The 16524-nt window shown below is 32.3% G+C and overlaps 1 protein-coding gene across 1 annotated transcript in view; it reads right to left on the bottom strand.

Annotated features, from left to right (window-relative positions):
* Positions 1–16524, bottom strand: part of Gas8 (Growth arrest specific protein 8) — a 44361-nt gene that overhangs the window by 14699 nt on the left and 13138 nt on the right. Inside the window, exon 2 of the mRNA XM_075299434.1 lies at positions 3523–3565. Within this exon, the coding sequence (XP_075155549.1) occupies positions 3523–3565 (43 nt within the window). The remainder of the gene's footprint in view (positions 1–3522; positions 3566–16524) is intronic.

Raw genomic sequence — 16524 nt, 5'->3', positions numbered from 1 at the left:
AATTTTGTCAAAATTTTATATCTATAGAAAATTTTGTCAAAATTTTATCTCTATAGAAATTTTTTTCTAAATTTTATCTCTATAGAAAATTTTGTCAAAATTTTATCTCTATAAAAAATTTTGCCAAAATTGTATCTATATAGAAAATTTTGTCAAAATTTTATCTCTTTTGTCTCTTTTTATCTCTGTAGAAGATTTTGTCAAAATTTTATCTCTATAGAAAATTTTGTCAAAATTTTATTTCTATAGAAAATTTTGTAAAAATTTTATCTGTATAGAAAAATTTGTCAAAATTTTATCTCCATAGAAAATTTTGTCAAAATTTTATCTCTATAGAAAATTTTGTCAAGATTTTATCTTTATAGAAAATTTTGTCAAAATTTTATCTCTATAGAAAATTTTGTCAAAATTTTATCTCTATAGAAAATTTTATCAAAATTTTAGCTCTATAGAAAATTTTATCAAAATTTTAGTTCTATAGAAAATTTTATCAAAATTTTATCTCTATAGACAATTTTGTCAACATTTTATCTCTATAGAAAATTTTGTCAAAATTTTATCTCTATAGAAAATTTTGTCAAAATGTTATCTCTATAGAAAATTTTATCTAAATTTTATCTCTATAGAAAATTTTGTCAAAATTTTATTTCAATAGAAAATTTTTTCAAAATTTTATATCTATAGAAAATGTTGTCAAAATTTTATCCCTATGGAAAATTTTGTCAACATTTTATCTCTATAAAAAATTTTGTCAAAATTTTATCTCTATAGAAAATTTTGTCAACATTTTATCTCTATAGAAAATTTTGTCAAAATTTTATCTCTATAAAAAATTTTAAAATTTTATCTCTATAGACATTTTTTTCAAAATTTTATCTCATTAGAAAATTTTGTCAAAATTTTATCTCTATAGAAAATTTTGTCAAAATTTTAGCTCTATAGAAAATTTTGTCAAAATTTTATCTCTATAGAAAATGTTGTCAAAATTTTATTTCAATAGAAAATTTTTTCAAAATTTTATTTCTATAGTAAATTTTGTCAAAATTTTATGTCTATAGAAAATTTTGTCAAAATTTTATCTATATAAAAAATTTTATCTCTATAGAAAATTTTGTCAACATTTTATCTCTATAGAAAAATTTTGTCAAAATTTTATCTATATAGAAGATTTTGTCAAAATTTTATCCCTTTAGAAAGTTTTGTCAAAATTTTATCCCTTTAGAAAGTTTTGTCAAAATTTTATCTCTATAGAAAATTTTGTCAAAATTTTATCTCTATAGAAAATTTTGTCAACATTTTATCTCTATAGAAAATTTTGTCAAAATTTTACCTCAATAGAAAATTTTATCAAAAATTTATTTCTATAGAAAATTTTGTCAAAATTTTATTTCTATAGAAAATTTTGTAAAAATTTTATCTGTATAGAAAATTTTGTCAAAATTTTATCTCTATAGAAAATTTTGCCATAATTTTATCTCTATAGAAAATTTTGTCAAAATTTTATCTCTATAGAAAATTTTGTCAAAATTTTATCTCTATAGAAAATTTTGTCAAAATTTTATCTCTATAGAAAATTTTGTCAACATTTTATCTCTATAGAAAATTTTGTCAAAATTTTATCTCTATAGAAAATTTTGTCAAAATTTTATCTCTATAGAAAATGTTGTCAAGATTTTATCTCTATAGAAAATTTTGTCAAAATTTTATCTCTATAGAAAATTTTGTCAAAATTTTATCTCTATAGAAAATTTTATCAAAATTTTAGCTCTATAGAAGATTTTGTCAAAATTTTAGTTCTATAGAAAATTTTGTCAAAATTTTATCTCTATAGAAAATTTTGTCAAAATGTTACCTCTATAGAAAACTGTGCAAAATTTTATTTCTAAAGAAAATTTTTTCAAAATTTTAGTTCTATAGAAAATTTTGTCAAAATTTTATCTCTATAGAAAATTTTGTCTAAATTTTATCTCTATAGAAAATTTTATCAAAATTTTAGCTCTATAGAAAATTTTGTCAACATTTTATCTCTATAGAAAATTTTGTCAATATGTTATCTCTATAGAAGATTTTGTCAAAATTTTATCTCTATAGAAAATTTAGTCAACATTTTATCTCTATAGAAAATTTTATCAAAATTTTATCTCTATAGAAAATGTTGTCAAAATTTTATCTCTATAGAAAACTTTGTTAAAATTTTATCTCTATAGAAAATTTTGTCAAAATTTTATCTCTATAGAAAATTTTGTCAAAATTTTATCTCTATAGAAAATTTTTTCAAAATTTTATCTCTATAGAAAATTTTGTCAAAATTTTATCTCTATAGAAAATTTTTTCTAAATTTTATCTCTATAGAAAATTTTGTCTAAATTTTAGCTCTATTGAAAATATTGTCTAAATTTTAGCTCTATAGAAAATTTTGTCTAAATTTTATCTCTATAGACAATTTTGTCAAAATTTTATTTCTATAGAAAATTTTTTCAAAATTTTATATCTATAGAAAATTTTGTCAAAATTTATCTCTATAGAAATTTTTGTCAAAATTTTATCTCAATAGAAAATTTTGTCAAAATTTTATCTCTATATAGAAAATTTTGTCAAAATTTTATCTCTATATAGAAAATTTTGTCAAAATTTTATCTCTATATAGAAAATTTTGTCAAAATTTTATCTCTATAGGAAATTTTGGCAAAATTTTATCTCTCAGAAGTACTAGAAATTTTTAAAAAATAGCGTTATGATAATTTAAATGCAATAAATTTATTTTCATAGAATTCGGTTAAAATGTTAAGATGTAATATTTTTTTTCTGTATGTATCTTATGTATGAAAAAAATAAGTAAATATTTATTATGCAATATTGTATCTATTTAAATTTCTAATTGGAATTATACTTCATATATCATCCTAAAAAGGAAGTTTTTTGTGATACTCCTAGTCCAACCATAGTAAATGAATGTGATTCCATTATTTCTGTTAATAACACATTTAAATAATGATCTGTCAGCAATAAAAAAATCCCCATTTTATTGTTATATTCCTTTGAACTGTCATCATACTAAAAATGGTATAAATTATCTGTACAAATTTTCGTAAAACAATCCGTAGAGTACGCCAATATGTAACCAATATGTGAATAGAGTTGATAATGGAAATGAGACCATTGTAGTCTTCCTATTTCACAGCAATTCGATGCAGTATCCGAAGCTTTGGCGTTTTTTTTTCCTGGCTATTCCATTGATTTCTTTCCTACAATAGCAACATCCCAATGCAACTTTCAGGATGAAGATATTATTTAGGAAGACATGTATATAGAAGAGAACGGAAATAAGATAGAATTTTGCGATAATGGCTTTTGAATGTTGAAAAGCAAAAGCGTGCGTTTGTCATTTTGTAAAGAAGCGTTAAGCATTGCATTGGCATAGCAGAAGCTTTGTGCAAATTTATGTTTTTCCACGAATGGAGTTTTTTTTTCTTGGTATATCCTTCAGTGTCATCTAATTAAAATTATGTTAGTACTACTCACTTGGCTTAGCTTTGCCTTTCTTGCCTTTTTTCTGTTTTGGTGGCTGCAAATAAAAGAATATAAAATTAATTGAATTTATTATACTATAAAAATGTAATACTTTTATATAATGTATAGGAATTTAAATGCTCAAAAAAAGTGCACAGTGGCGGTGGTGGTAATATTTAATTTTGGGAAGAATAATTCGCGTATGCAATTTGTATAAAAAATGAATCATCTTTCCTCGCAAATCTGTTTTTAAGGATATGAAAATTCGCTTTAGCATGCTAGTAGATTGACATCTGAAATTTTTTTATCATGTTCCTTATTGTCCAATAAATTCGTATAAAAATTGTAATAATATTTAAAAAACAATATTGTCATCAAACGAACAAAGAAAATGTTCTGGGATCCTAAATTCCAGATTCAGCCCAATGGCGAGCTTATGTCTTATGCTTCTGAATGCTACCACATAAGCAATAAGTTTTACATGGGTTTGCCATTACGTTGAAGTCATATTTTTAAGTATCTCCGATATATAGATTTCGCATTAGATCTTCATTTTAGAAAATTATATAGAAATTGAAATATTGTTTTTACTTACCGTTTTGATTTCTATGTAACTATGGTTTTAATCATACAAGCAAAGTAGGTATTAAAGGGTGATACGGTCAAAATTTGGTCAAGGGAAAACGCGTGTAAATCGGTGAAATCGTTTATTTAAAAAATCAAATTAAATTTCTTTTTCAAGTTCAATTAGTATAAAATTCAGGAAAAATATTCAATTCTAAATCCGAATTGCCGGGCCTAACGCTTGACACCTGCCATCAGATTTTGTACAGCCAGCTTGTCCACCTTCTTCGCCGCAGAAAGCCAGTTTGCCTTGAACTGCTGCTCGTCCTTAGGAGTTTTTTTGGTCTTCTTTAGGTTCCGCTTGACAATAGCCCAGTATTTCTCAATTGGGCGGAGCTCTGGCGTGTTGGGAGGGTTCTTGTCCTTGGGAACCACCTGCACGTTGTTGGCGGCGTACCACTCCATGGCCTTTTTACCGTAATGGCAAGATGCCAAATCCGGCCAAAACAGTACGGAACAACCGTGTTTCTTCAGGAAAGGCAGCAGACGTTTATTCAAACACTCTTTCACGTAAATTTCTTGGTTGACAGTCCCGGAAGCTATGAAAATGCTGCTTTTCAAGCCACAGGTACAGATGGCTTGCCAAACCAGATATTTCTTTGCGAACTTTGACAGTTTTATGTGCTTGAAAATATCTGCTACCTTTCCCCTTTCTTTTGCCGTATAAAACTCCTGTCCCGGAAGCTGCTTGTAGTCGGCTTTGACGTAGGTTTCGTCGTCCATTACCACGCAGTCAAACTTCGTCAGCATCGTCGTGTACAGCTTCCGGGATCGCGCTTTGGCCGTCGTATTTTGTTTATCATCGTGATTTGGAGTCACTACCTTCTTGTACGTCGATAGTCCGGCCCGTTTTTTGGCTCGCTTATTTGCGGCATCTCAGAGAGAGAGAGGTTAGGGTTTCGCTTGAAACTACCGGCAACTCTCTTTGTCGTCTCAGCGGCTTCCGGTTTTCGATTTCCCCCCGATCCAGACTTCCTGGCTGTCGACAAACGTTCCCCAAATACTTTAATTACATTTGTAACGGTTGATTTGGCAACTTTTAGCGATTTTGCCAGCTTTGCGTGCGAGTAGCTCGGATTTTCGAGATGCGCGAGCAAAATTTTGATACGCTGCTCTTCTTGCTTGGACGGCATTTTGACAACTGAAGAGTGAATTCCAAAATCAAAATAAGAGCAACATTCTACACACACACACCTTCAAAATGAGGGGTGTTCAGGTTTTTTAAATGCAAAATTGAAAGAAATACGTCAAGTTTATATTGACCAAATTTTGACCGTATCACCCTTTATAAGTTTGCAAAAGAGGTAATTTTGGCAAATATGCTCAGGACCGATTTTTGAGCCGATTTTGCGATGTTCTTTTGTAGAAATCGCATCTTCTGACTTTACAAAGTCTAAGACTTCAAGACTTCCTCTTCCGCAGCAGACGGGGTACACCGAAAACATACGGTAGTTAAACTAAGGCTAATTTTAACTTATTTTTATTGCAAAATAATAATTTGTTTGTAGTTAAATTGTATTATACTTTTCGTATTTTTCCGCGGCGTAATGAAATCTTCCTTTTTTTAAGTATGTCTCAAACATTTTATGAAATAATCGTGGGTGTAAAGTTCAATGACCGTACCATTAAGTTCGATATGAATTAAAGCAAAAGAAAAATTCCGTACGATTCCCAAAAATAGTAAGAATGAACTACAGTATGGTTAAAATGTTCATTCTTCTTTAGTTTTAATTAATTTTTTCTTCTATGAGAATGTGTAATTTCGTGAACTGCAGTTAAAAACTAAAACAGGCCATTAAATTTTTCTGGTTTTAACAACGTTTCGTGGAAATCTCAAAATCTTATGCACACTCCACCATGGATTTCACAGAAGCTTGTACTAAAGACTGTCATCTACAATCGAACTACTATGGTTGCGGTAACATTTGTCGATGGCAAGATATCTTAAAACTTCTTAACACCGTCTTCTCAATTGTAAGTTAGTCCATACGGGGCATATATTATAAATAGGTATATAATTCAATTTGACGAAATTTTCTATAGAAATACAATTTTGACAAAATTTTCTATAGAAATAAAATTTTGACAAAATTTTCTACAGCAATAAAATTTTGACAAAATTTTTTATAAAAATAAAATCTTGACAACATTTTGTATAGTAATAAAATTTGTATAGTAAATAAAATTTTTTTTGACAAAATTTTCTATAGAAATAATATTTTGGTAGATTATTTTTGGGGATCGGGGATTTTTGAGGATCATATAGACCGATATGGACCAATTTTGGCATGGTTGTTAGCGGTCATATACTAGCGCAATCTACCAAATTTCACCACGTACCAAATTTCAACCGGATCGGATGAATTTTGCTCCTCCAAGAGCTTCTCAAATCAGAGGATCGGTTTAAATGTGGGTTATATATAATTAAGACCGGTATGGGCCAATTTTTGCATGGTTGTTAGAGACCCTATACTAACACTACGAACCAAATTTCAACCGGATCGGGTGAATTTTGCTCTACCAAGGGGCTTGTTAGAGACCATATACTTACACCACGTAAAATGTTTCAACCGAATCGGATGAATTTTGACTCCGGAGGTCAAATCTGGGGAACGGTTTATATGGGGGCTATATATAATTATAGAACGATGTGGACCAATTTTTGCATGGTTCTTAGAGACCATATACTAACACCATGTACCAAATTTCAGCCGGACCCGATGAAATTTGCTTCTCTTAGGGGCTACGCAAACCAAATCGGGTGATCGGTTTATATGGGGGCTATATATAATTATGGACCGATGTGGACCAATTTTTGCGTAGTTGTTAGAGGCTATATACTTACACCATGTACCAAATTTCAGCGGGATCAGATAAAATTTGCTTCTCTTAGAGGCTCCGCAATCCAAATCTAGAGATCAGTTTATATGGGGGCTATATATAATTATAGACCGATGTGGACCAATGTATGCGTAGTTGTTAGAGACCATGTACTTACACCATTTACCAAATTCCAAATTGAAGAGGTAATCGTCGAAACTGAGGCCTATTTTGAGGCAAAATCGAAGGAGTACTACCAAAATGGTATCAAAATGATAAAATCTGGAAATTTTACTTTCAGTTTCAAGCATTGTTATTATCAGTGCGCCTGCTATACCCTTAAGAAGTCAAATCGGACTATATCGATGCTTTACCAAATGGACCGGTAAACATAAATGCGATACGGATTTTGAGGGTCTAAAATGCCAGTATATTTACATTTTCGGGCAAATCGGATAAAAACTTCGGTTTCTAGAAGCCCAATGACGTAAATCGGGAGATGGGTCTATATGGGACTATACCAAAACATGGCTCGATACACACTAGAGGTCTGCATCGAATAACTTTTCGCTACATGTATGCAATTCGCTGTCGAATATAGTATATACAGTGTCTTTCTCTCAGAGCGCAAGTAGTGAAGTGAAGAGAAGACTTGCTTGTCAAATACCACCAAGTACTTATCCGAAACAATATGTGTTCCGAAAAAAAGGAACAATAAAAATGTAAGTACTTGAGAAAAAGTACAACATGGATTCTCTTCACTTCACGTGGTACCACAAGTATTTCTCAGTTATGTGCGAAGCAAATCTTTCCATTATTATTAATCATATATATGTATGCATGTCACAATTTCATATATTTATGTATGTCACACACTTACCTTAACGTTTGCCGTTCTTTATATCAATCCGAAAACATATATTATGGAGAGTAACTGTTTTCTTGTATTTCTGAAACTGCACGTGGTACATGGAGTACTCTATGAAGGTTTGTTCTCGCAACATACTCGACGTGATCACTCTGAGTACACCGTGGTGCAATGGTTAGCATGCCCGCCTTGCATACACACGGTCGTGGGTTCGATTCCTGCTACGACCGAACACCAAAAATTTTTCAAAAAATTTGGATTATCCCACCTCAGTAATGCTGGTGACATTTCTGAGGGTTTCAAAGCTTCTCTAAGTGGTTTCACTGCAATGTGAAACGCCGTTCGGACTCGGCTATAAAAAGGAGGTCCCTTGTCATTGAGCTTAACATGGAATCGGGCAGCACTCAGTGATAAGAGATAAGTTCACCACTGTGGTATCACAATGGACTGAATAGTCTAAGTGAGCCTGAGACATCGGGCTGCCACATAACCTAACCTAACCTAACCTGAGTACACTTCAATAAGAGAGAAAGAGGAATATGTGTTTGTTGGTAGTGAAGACATCAGAGTAGCAACAAGAAGTTACTCGTGGCTTTTGGTGTTCATTAAAATGTGTACCAATTGTTTTGCGACTCTCTCAAATAGATGTACTCACTTAGCAAGTACACGTGTACTCTGCATTTACAAATGGAATTGTGCAGACCTCTAATACACACCATATTCGGCTGACATATTTGTGGTCCTAAAATACCTCTAGGTTTCCAATTTTAAGCAAAGTGGATAAAAATTATAGATTCTAGCAGCCCAAGAAATAAATTCGGGAGGTAGGTCTTTATGGGGGCTATACCAAAACATGGACCAATACTCACAATTTCCGACACACTACAAATAATCTAATTCCTTTAGAATTCCAATTTCAGAAAAATTAAGTAAAAACTACGAATTCTAGACGCCCAAGAAGTAAAATCGGGAGATCAGTCTATATGGGGGCTATACCAAAACATGGACCGATACGGACCATTTTCGAAACACCTCTTTATGGTCCTAAAATACCTATAGATTTCTAATTTCTGACAAATTGGATAAAAACTACGGATACTATAAGCCCAAGAAGTAAATTTGGGAGATCGGTCTAAATGGGGGCTACACCAAACCAAGGACCAATACACCCTTTTTTCGACACACCTATTTGTGGTCTTAAAATACCTCTAGATTTTCCATTTCAAGCAAGTCGGATAGGATGTATGTTTATTTTATCCGTATAATTTCATTATACGGATAAGTCATATGTGTATTCAGCTACTTCCGGAGTGCCTCAAGGTAGTATTTTGGGTCCTCTGCTCTTTGTGCTTTTTCTGAATGACATTTCAATGTGTTGCTCTTTCTCCAATTTTCTATTATATGCTGATGATATGAAAATTTTTTCTAGTATTACAAATCAGCATGATTCACTTTTATTTCAATCTGATTTAGATAGAATTTTGAATTGGTGTAAATTGAACCATTTACCCCTCAATGTATCAAAATGTGTCCATTTAACTTTTTCTAAAAGATCGTCCACTTTAAGATTTTATTATTCTATTGATAGTCAAGTTTTGGAAAAGGTGGATAGAAAACTTGATTTAGGTGTAATGTTTGATTCTAAACTTTCTTTCAATTTACATATTGATTATGTTTTACCTAAAGCGTACTCGATGCTAGCGTTTGTCAAACGTAATAGCAAAGAGTTTCTTAATCCGTACACCAGAAAGTCACTATATACTGCTTTGGTTAGATCTAAGCTTGATTATGCTAACATGATTTGGAATCCATTCTACAAAGTACATACTGATCGCGTTGAAAAACTACAAAAGAAATTTATTAAATTTGCTTTGGCCCCTATTGCATTTGTTGATCCTCTACCTTCTTATGAAGATAGATGTAGATTGATTCATTTAGAAACATTAAGTAATCATAGATCCAAATGTTCTATTAAATGTATCTATAAGATCGTAAATGGAGTTATAGATTGCCCATTGCTTCTTGAAACAATTGGCTTTAATTTACCAGTGCGATGTTTGCGTCAATTTGAGTTCTTTAGTATACCTTTACATAGAAGTAACTATGCCAATCATGAACCAATCTTAAGAGCACTTAAAGAGTTTAATAAATTGAGTAGCTTGCATGATTTGGACTTTGCAATGTCCTTAAATAAGTTTAACTCGACTTTAGATTTAATTTACTTTAATTCTGCTAGTCTGTAAGGATTGTAATCCATAGACTTAAATAAATAAATAAATAAATTTTGATATTTCATTAGACAGCTATATATATAATTTTGATATTTCATTAGACAGCTATAGAGAGAGATTCGGCGTTGCTTTTCGAATTCGCAAGACTGAACAGGCTTATTTTGAATCCAGAGATGACGAGGCTGATAAGATTTCGGCCTAATCCTTCAGTCAATAATGAGTTTAGTGTGCGTATTAACGGAGAACTGATTCGGGAGACTAATTCTGTGAAATATCTAGGTGTTATTTTACAAAGTAATCTGAGGTGGGATTCGCATATTGAGGCTTTAAAGATGGGGATTGCACCCGCCATTGGAATTTTGTACAAGATAAAGAACAAATTTGATACTAGTACGAAACTTAAGATTTTTTCTTGCTTAATACAATCACATCTGAATTATATAGTTACAGCTTATGCTTATAATAAAACTAACAGTATATTGAAATCACTACAATCCATGCAAAACAAAGCGTTACGAATTGTATATAATTTGCCATCGAACTACTCCAGTTTGACATTATTTAAAGATGTTGCAAAAACTACCTTGCCAATCAATGGGTTATATAAATACAATATCCTTAAATATGTTTTTAGATCTATTTTTAAAATCGGTTACCACACAACGCATTTTTCTCAGAACCAAACGATATTCAATACAAGGAATGGAATAAATTTGCGAGTACCAAGATGTCGTCTGGAAAAGACAAAACAACGTATAGATTACATTGGCGGGATAACCTATAATAGGTTACCCGTAGAACTAAAGGCATGTTTTCCAATATCGAGATTTAAAATGCTATGTAAAAGATATATTTTTAATAACTATTAATCGCTTCTGCTCTAATAATTAATTTTTATTTTTCTGCACTAGTTTTACCTATAGTATTCACTATATTATTAATATACTTTGAATTTGGTTAGCAATATTAATTGTTAGCATATCTTATACATACATATATAGTTTTTGGTTTTTTTATCTGAACATTATGAAATAATTTTTGCCAATTTGTCCCAATAATGCCTTCTTGGCGCGGGACCATATATATAAGGAATTATTAATTAAATTGTTCAATAAAATCACATAATAAAAAAAAAATACAGTTTCAAGAAGCCCAGAAAATAAAATCGAGAGATCGGTCTATATGGGAGCTATACCAACTCATGGACCTATACGGAACATTTTCGAAACACCTCTTTATGGTCCGAAAATACTTCTAGATTTCTAATTTCTGACAACTTGGATAGTAAATACAGTTTCTAGAAGCCCAAGAAATAAAATCGGGAGATCGGTCTATATGGGCCGATATATATAGACCGATCTCCCGGCCGATACACACCAATTTATAGTCCTACAGATTTTCAATTTCATTCAAATCGTATAGTAAATACAGTTTCGAGACGCCCAAGAAGCAAAATGGGGGCTATACCAAAACGTGGACCGATGGGCACCATTTTCAGCACACCTTTTGATGGTCCTAAAATACCTCTAGATTTCCAATTTTAGCAATTTGAAGAAAAAATACGGGTTTTGTAAGACCAAGACCTCTAATCGGGAAGTTGGTTTATATGGGGACTATATCAAAACTTGGGCCGATATAGCCCATCTTCGAACTTGACCTGCCTGCAGACAAAAGACGAGTTTGTGCAAAATTTCAGCACGATAGCTTCATTATTGAAGACTGTAGCGTGATTACAACAGACAGACGGACATGATTATATAGTCTTAGAACCCTGATCAATAATATATATATTTTCTATAGTCGGAAATCGATATTTCGATGTGTTACAAACGGAGAAACGTACCAACTTACCCATCACCATATAAAATGGGTATAAAAATTATAAAATCTAATAATGTCTTCCTCATTGTTTGTATTACAGAAAAGTCAAAAGAAACAATTATTTACAGCCGTAAGTTCGACCAAGCCGAATCTTATGTACCCTCCACCATGGATTGCATAGAAACTTGTACTAAAGACTGTCATCCACAATCGAATTACTTGGGTTCCGGTAATACTTGCCGATGGCAAGGTATCTTAAAACTTCTTAACACCGTATTCTCAATTGTAAGTTAGTTCATACGGGCTATACACAGTCTCACACAAGTTTACATACGTTTAAATAACTTATATTTTCATTAAGTAATCAAATTTAAAAAAAAACAAGTAAGGAAAGTCTAAAGTCGGGCGGGGCCGACTATATTATACCCTGCACCACTTTATAGATCTAAATTTTCGATACCATATCATATCCGTCAAATGTGTTGGGGCTATATATAAAGGTTTGCCCCAAATACATACATTTAAATATCACTCGATCTGGGCAGAATTTGATAGACTTCTACAAAATCTATAGACTCAAAATTTAAGTCGGCTAATGCACTAGGGTGGAACACAATGTTAGTAAAAAAATATGGGAAACATTTAAATCTGGAGCAATTTTAAGAAAACTTCGCAAAAGTTTATTTATGATTTATCGCTCGATATATATGCATTAGAAGTTTAGGAAAATTAGAGTCATTTTTACAACTTTTCGACTAAGCAGTGGCGATTTTACAAGGAAAATGTTGGTATTTTGACCATTTTTGTCGAAATCAGAAAAACATATATATGGGAGCTATATCTAAATCTGAACCGATTTCAACCAAATTTGGCACGCATAGCTACAATGCTAATTCTACTCCCTGTGCAAAATTTCAACTAAATCGGAGCAAAAAATTGGCCTCTGTGGTCATATGAGTGTAAATCGGGCGAAAGCTATATATGGGAGCTATATCTAAATGTGAACCGATTTCAACCAAATTTGGCACGCATAGCTACAATGCTAATTATACTCCATGTGCAAAATTTCAACTAAATCGGAGCAAAAAATTGGCCTCTGTGGTCATTTGAGTGTAAATCGGGCGAAAGCTATATATGGGAGCTATATCTAAATCTGAACCGATTTCAACCAAATTTGACACGCATAGCTACAATGCCAATTCTACTCCCTGTGCAAAATTTCAACTAAATCGGAGCAAAAAATTGGCCTCTGTGGGCAAATGAGTGTAAATCGGGCGAAAGCTATATATGGGAGCTATATCTAAATCTGAACCGATTTGGCTGATATTTTGCAAGTTTTTCGAGACTCATAAAATATTCGGATGTACGGAATTTGAGGAAGATCGGTTGATATACACGCCAATTATGACCAGATCGGTGAAAAATATATATGGCAGCTATATCTAAATCTGAACCGATTTTTTCCAAAATCAATAGGGATCGTCTTTGAGCCGAAACAGGACCCTATACCAAATTTTAGGACAATCGGACTAAAATTGCGAGCTGTACTTTGCACACAAAAATACATCAACAGACAGACGGACAGACAGACAGACAGACAGACAGACAGACAGACGGACATCGCTAAATCGACTCAGAATTTAATTCTAAGACGATCGGTATACTAAACGATGGGTCTCAGACTTTTCCTTCTTGGCGTTACATACAAATGCACAAACTTATTATACCCTGTACCACAGTAGTGGTGGAGGGTATAAAAATATGCATATATATCCTTTCGTTTTAGTAAATTAATTTGAAAATCAAAGTAATTGTTAATTTTCAAGAAGAGTTTTTTTGGTGTGGGTCATAAACAACAACAAGAAACATGTTTAGTTAAAAGGTAAAAAACTCAGGGGTTTGTAAACTTATGTGAGACTGTGTATATTAAACAAAAAAAAAAAAAAAACAGCCGATAAAATACGTGTATAATTCAGTTTGACAAAATTTTCTATAGAAATAAAATGTTGACAAAATTTTCTATAGAAATAAAATCTTGCCCAAATTTTGAATAGTAATAAAATGTTGACAAAATTTTCTATAGAAATAAAATTTTGACAAAAATTTCTATAGAAACCAAAATTTGGTAGATTATTTTTGGGGATCGGCTATATATAACTATAGACCGATATGGAAGAATTTTGGCATGATTGTTAGCGGCCATATACTAGCGCAATTTACCAAATTTCAACCGGAGCTCCGGAGGTCAAATTTTAGGATCGGTTTAAATGTGGGTTATATATAATTAAGACCGATATGGACCAATTTTTGCATGGCTGTTAGTGACCATATACTAACACCACCACCTAATTTCAATCGAATCGGATGAATTTTGCTCATCCATGAGGCTCCGGAGGTCAAATCTGGGAATCGGTTTATATGGGGCTATATATAATTATGGACCGATGTGGACCAATTTTTGCATGGTTGTTAGAGAAATATACTAACACCATGTACCAAATTTCAGCCGGATCGGATGAAATTTGCTTGTCTTTGAAGCTCCGCAAGCCAAATCTGGGGAACGGTTTATATGGGGGCTATATACAATTATGGACCAATATGGACCAATTTTGCATGGTTGTTAGAGACCATATACTAACACCATGTACCATATTTCAGACAGATCGGATGAAATTTCCTTCTCTTAGAGGCTCCGCAAGCAAAATTTGGGGATCGGTTTATATGGGGGCTATATATAATTATGGACCAATTTTGCATGATTGTTAGAGACCATATACTAACACCATGTATCAAATTTCAACCGGATCGGATGAATTTTGCTCTTCCAAGAGGCTCCGCAAGCCAAATCTGAGCGTCAGTTTTTATGGGGGCTATACGTAAAAGTGTCCGATATGGAACATTTGCTATACCATCCGACCTACATCAATAACAACTACTTGTGCCAAGTTTGAAGTCGATAGCTTGTTTTGTTCGGAAGTTAGCGTGATTTCAACAGACGGACGGACGGACATGTTTAGATCGACTCAGAATTTCACCACGACCCAGAATATATATACTTTATGGGGTCTTAGCGCAATATGTCGATGTGTTACAAACGGAATGACAAAGTTAATATACCCCCCATCCTATGGTGGAGGGTATAAAAAACTCGATTTCACATCCTATAAAAGAATCAACGTTTATTTATCACAAAAAATATATACTTTTCTTCCAAACAAAGCAAAATGGAAAACGATATTTCCTTTGGGAGTAAAAAAATATTTTTTCTTCGTGCATTACATTATTGGGATAATCATTCAACTGTTTTTAGTGTCCATTCAATATTTTCTACTTTTAGGCAGAAAAAAAAAGTATTTTTACCGTTTTGACAAAGATATAATTCGAACCATTGTATGGTCAGAAATACAGCTTACATTTTTATACCCTTCACCACTACTGTGGTACAGGGTATAATAAGTTTGTGCATTTGTATGTAACGCCAAGAAGGAAAAGTCTGAGACCCATCGTTTAGTATACCGATCGTCTTAGAATTAAATTCTGAGTCGATTTAGCGATGTCCGTCTGTCTGTCTGTCTGTCTGTCTGTCTGTCTGTCCGTCTGTCTGTTGATGTATTTTTGTGTGCAAAGTACAGCTCGCAGTTTTAGTCCGATTGTCCTAAAATTTGGTATAGGGTCCTGTTTCTGCTCAAAGACGATCCCTATTGATTTTGGAAAAAATCGTTTCAGATTTAGATATAGCTGCCATATGTATTTTTCACCGATCTGGTCATAATTGGCGTGTATATCAACCGATCTTCCTCAAATTCCGTACATCCGAATATTTTATGAGTCTCGAAAAACTTGCAAAATATCAGCCAAATCGGTTCAGATTTAGATATAGCTCCCATATATAGCTTTCGCCCGATTTACACTCATTTGCCCACAGAGGCCAATTTTTTGCTCCGATTTAGTTGAAATTTTACACAGGGAGTAGAATTAGCATTGTAGCTATGCGTGCCAAATTTGGTTGAAATCGGTTCAGATTTAGATATATCTCCCATATATAGCTTTCGCCCGATTTACACTCATATGACCACAGAGGCCAATTTTTTGCTCCGATTTAGTTGAAATTTTGCACAGGGAGTAGAATTAGCATTGTAGCTATGCGTGCCAAATTTGGTTGAAATCGGTTCAGATTTAGATATAGCTCCCATATATATGTTTTTCTGATTTCGACAAAAATGGTCAAAATACCAACAATTTCCTTGTAAAATCGCCACTGCTTAGTCGAAAAGTTGTAAAAATGACTCTAATTTTCCTAAACTTCTAATGCATATATATCGAGCGATAAATCATAAATAAACTTTTGCGAAGTTTTCTTAAAATTGCTCCAGATTTAAATGTTTCCCATATTTTTTTTACTAACATTGTGTTTCACCCTAGTGCATTAGCCGACTTAAATTTTGAGTCTATAGATTTTGTAGAAGTCTATCAAATTCTGTCCAGATCGAGTGATATTTAAATGTATGTATTTGGGACAAACCTTTATATATAGCAACCAACACATTTGACGGATGTGATATGGTATCGAAAATTTAGATCTACAAAGTGGTGCAGGGTATAATATAGTCGGCCCCGCCCGACTTTAGACTTTCCTTACTTGTTTCATGA

Source organism: Haematobia irritans, chromosome 3 (genome assembly GCF_050003625.1).
Source record: "Haematobia irritans isolate KBUSLIRL chromosome 3, ASM5000362v1, whole genome shotgun sequence".
NCBI lineage: Eukaryota > Metazoa > Arthropoda > Insecta > Diptera > Muscidae > Haematobia > Haematobia irritans.
This window is presented reverse-complemented; position numbering and strand designations above follow the sequence as displayed.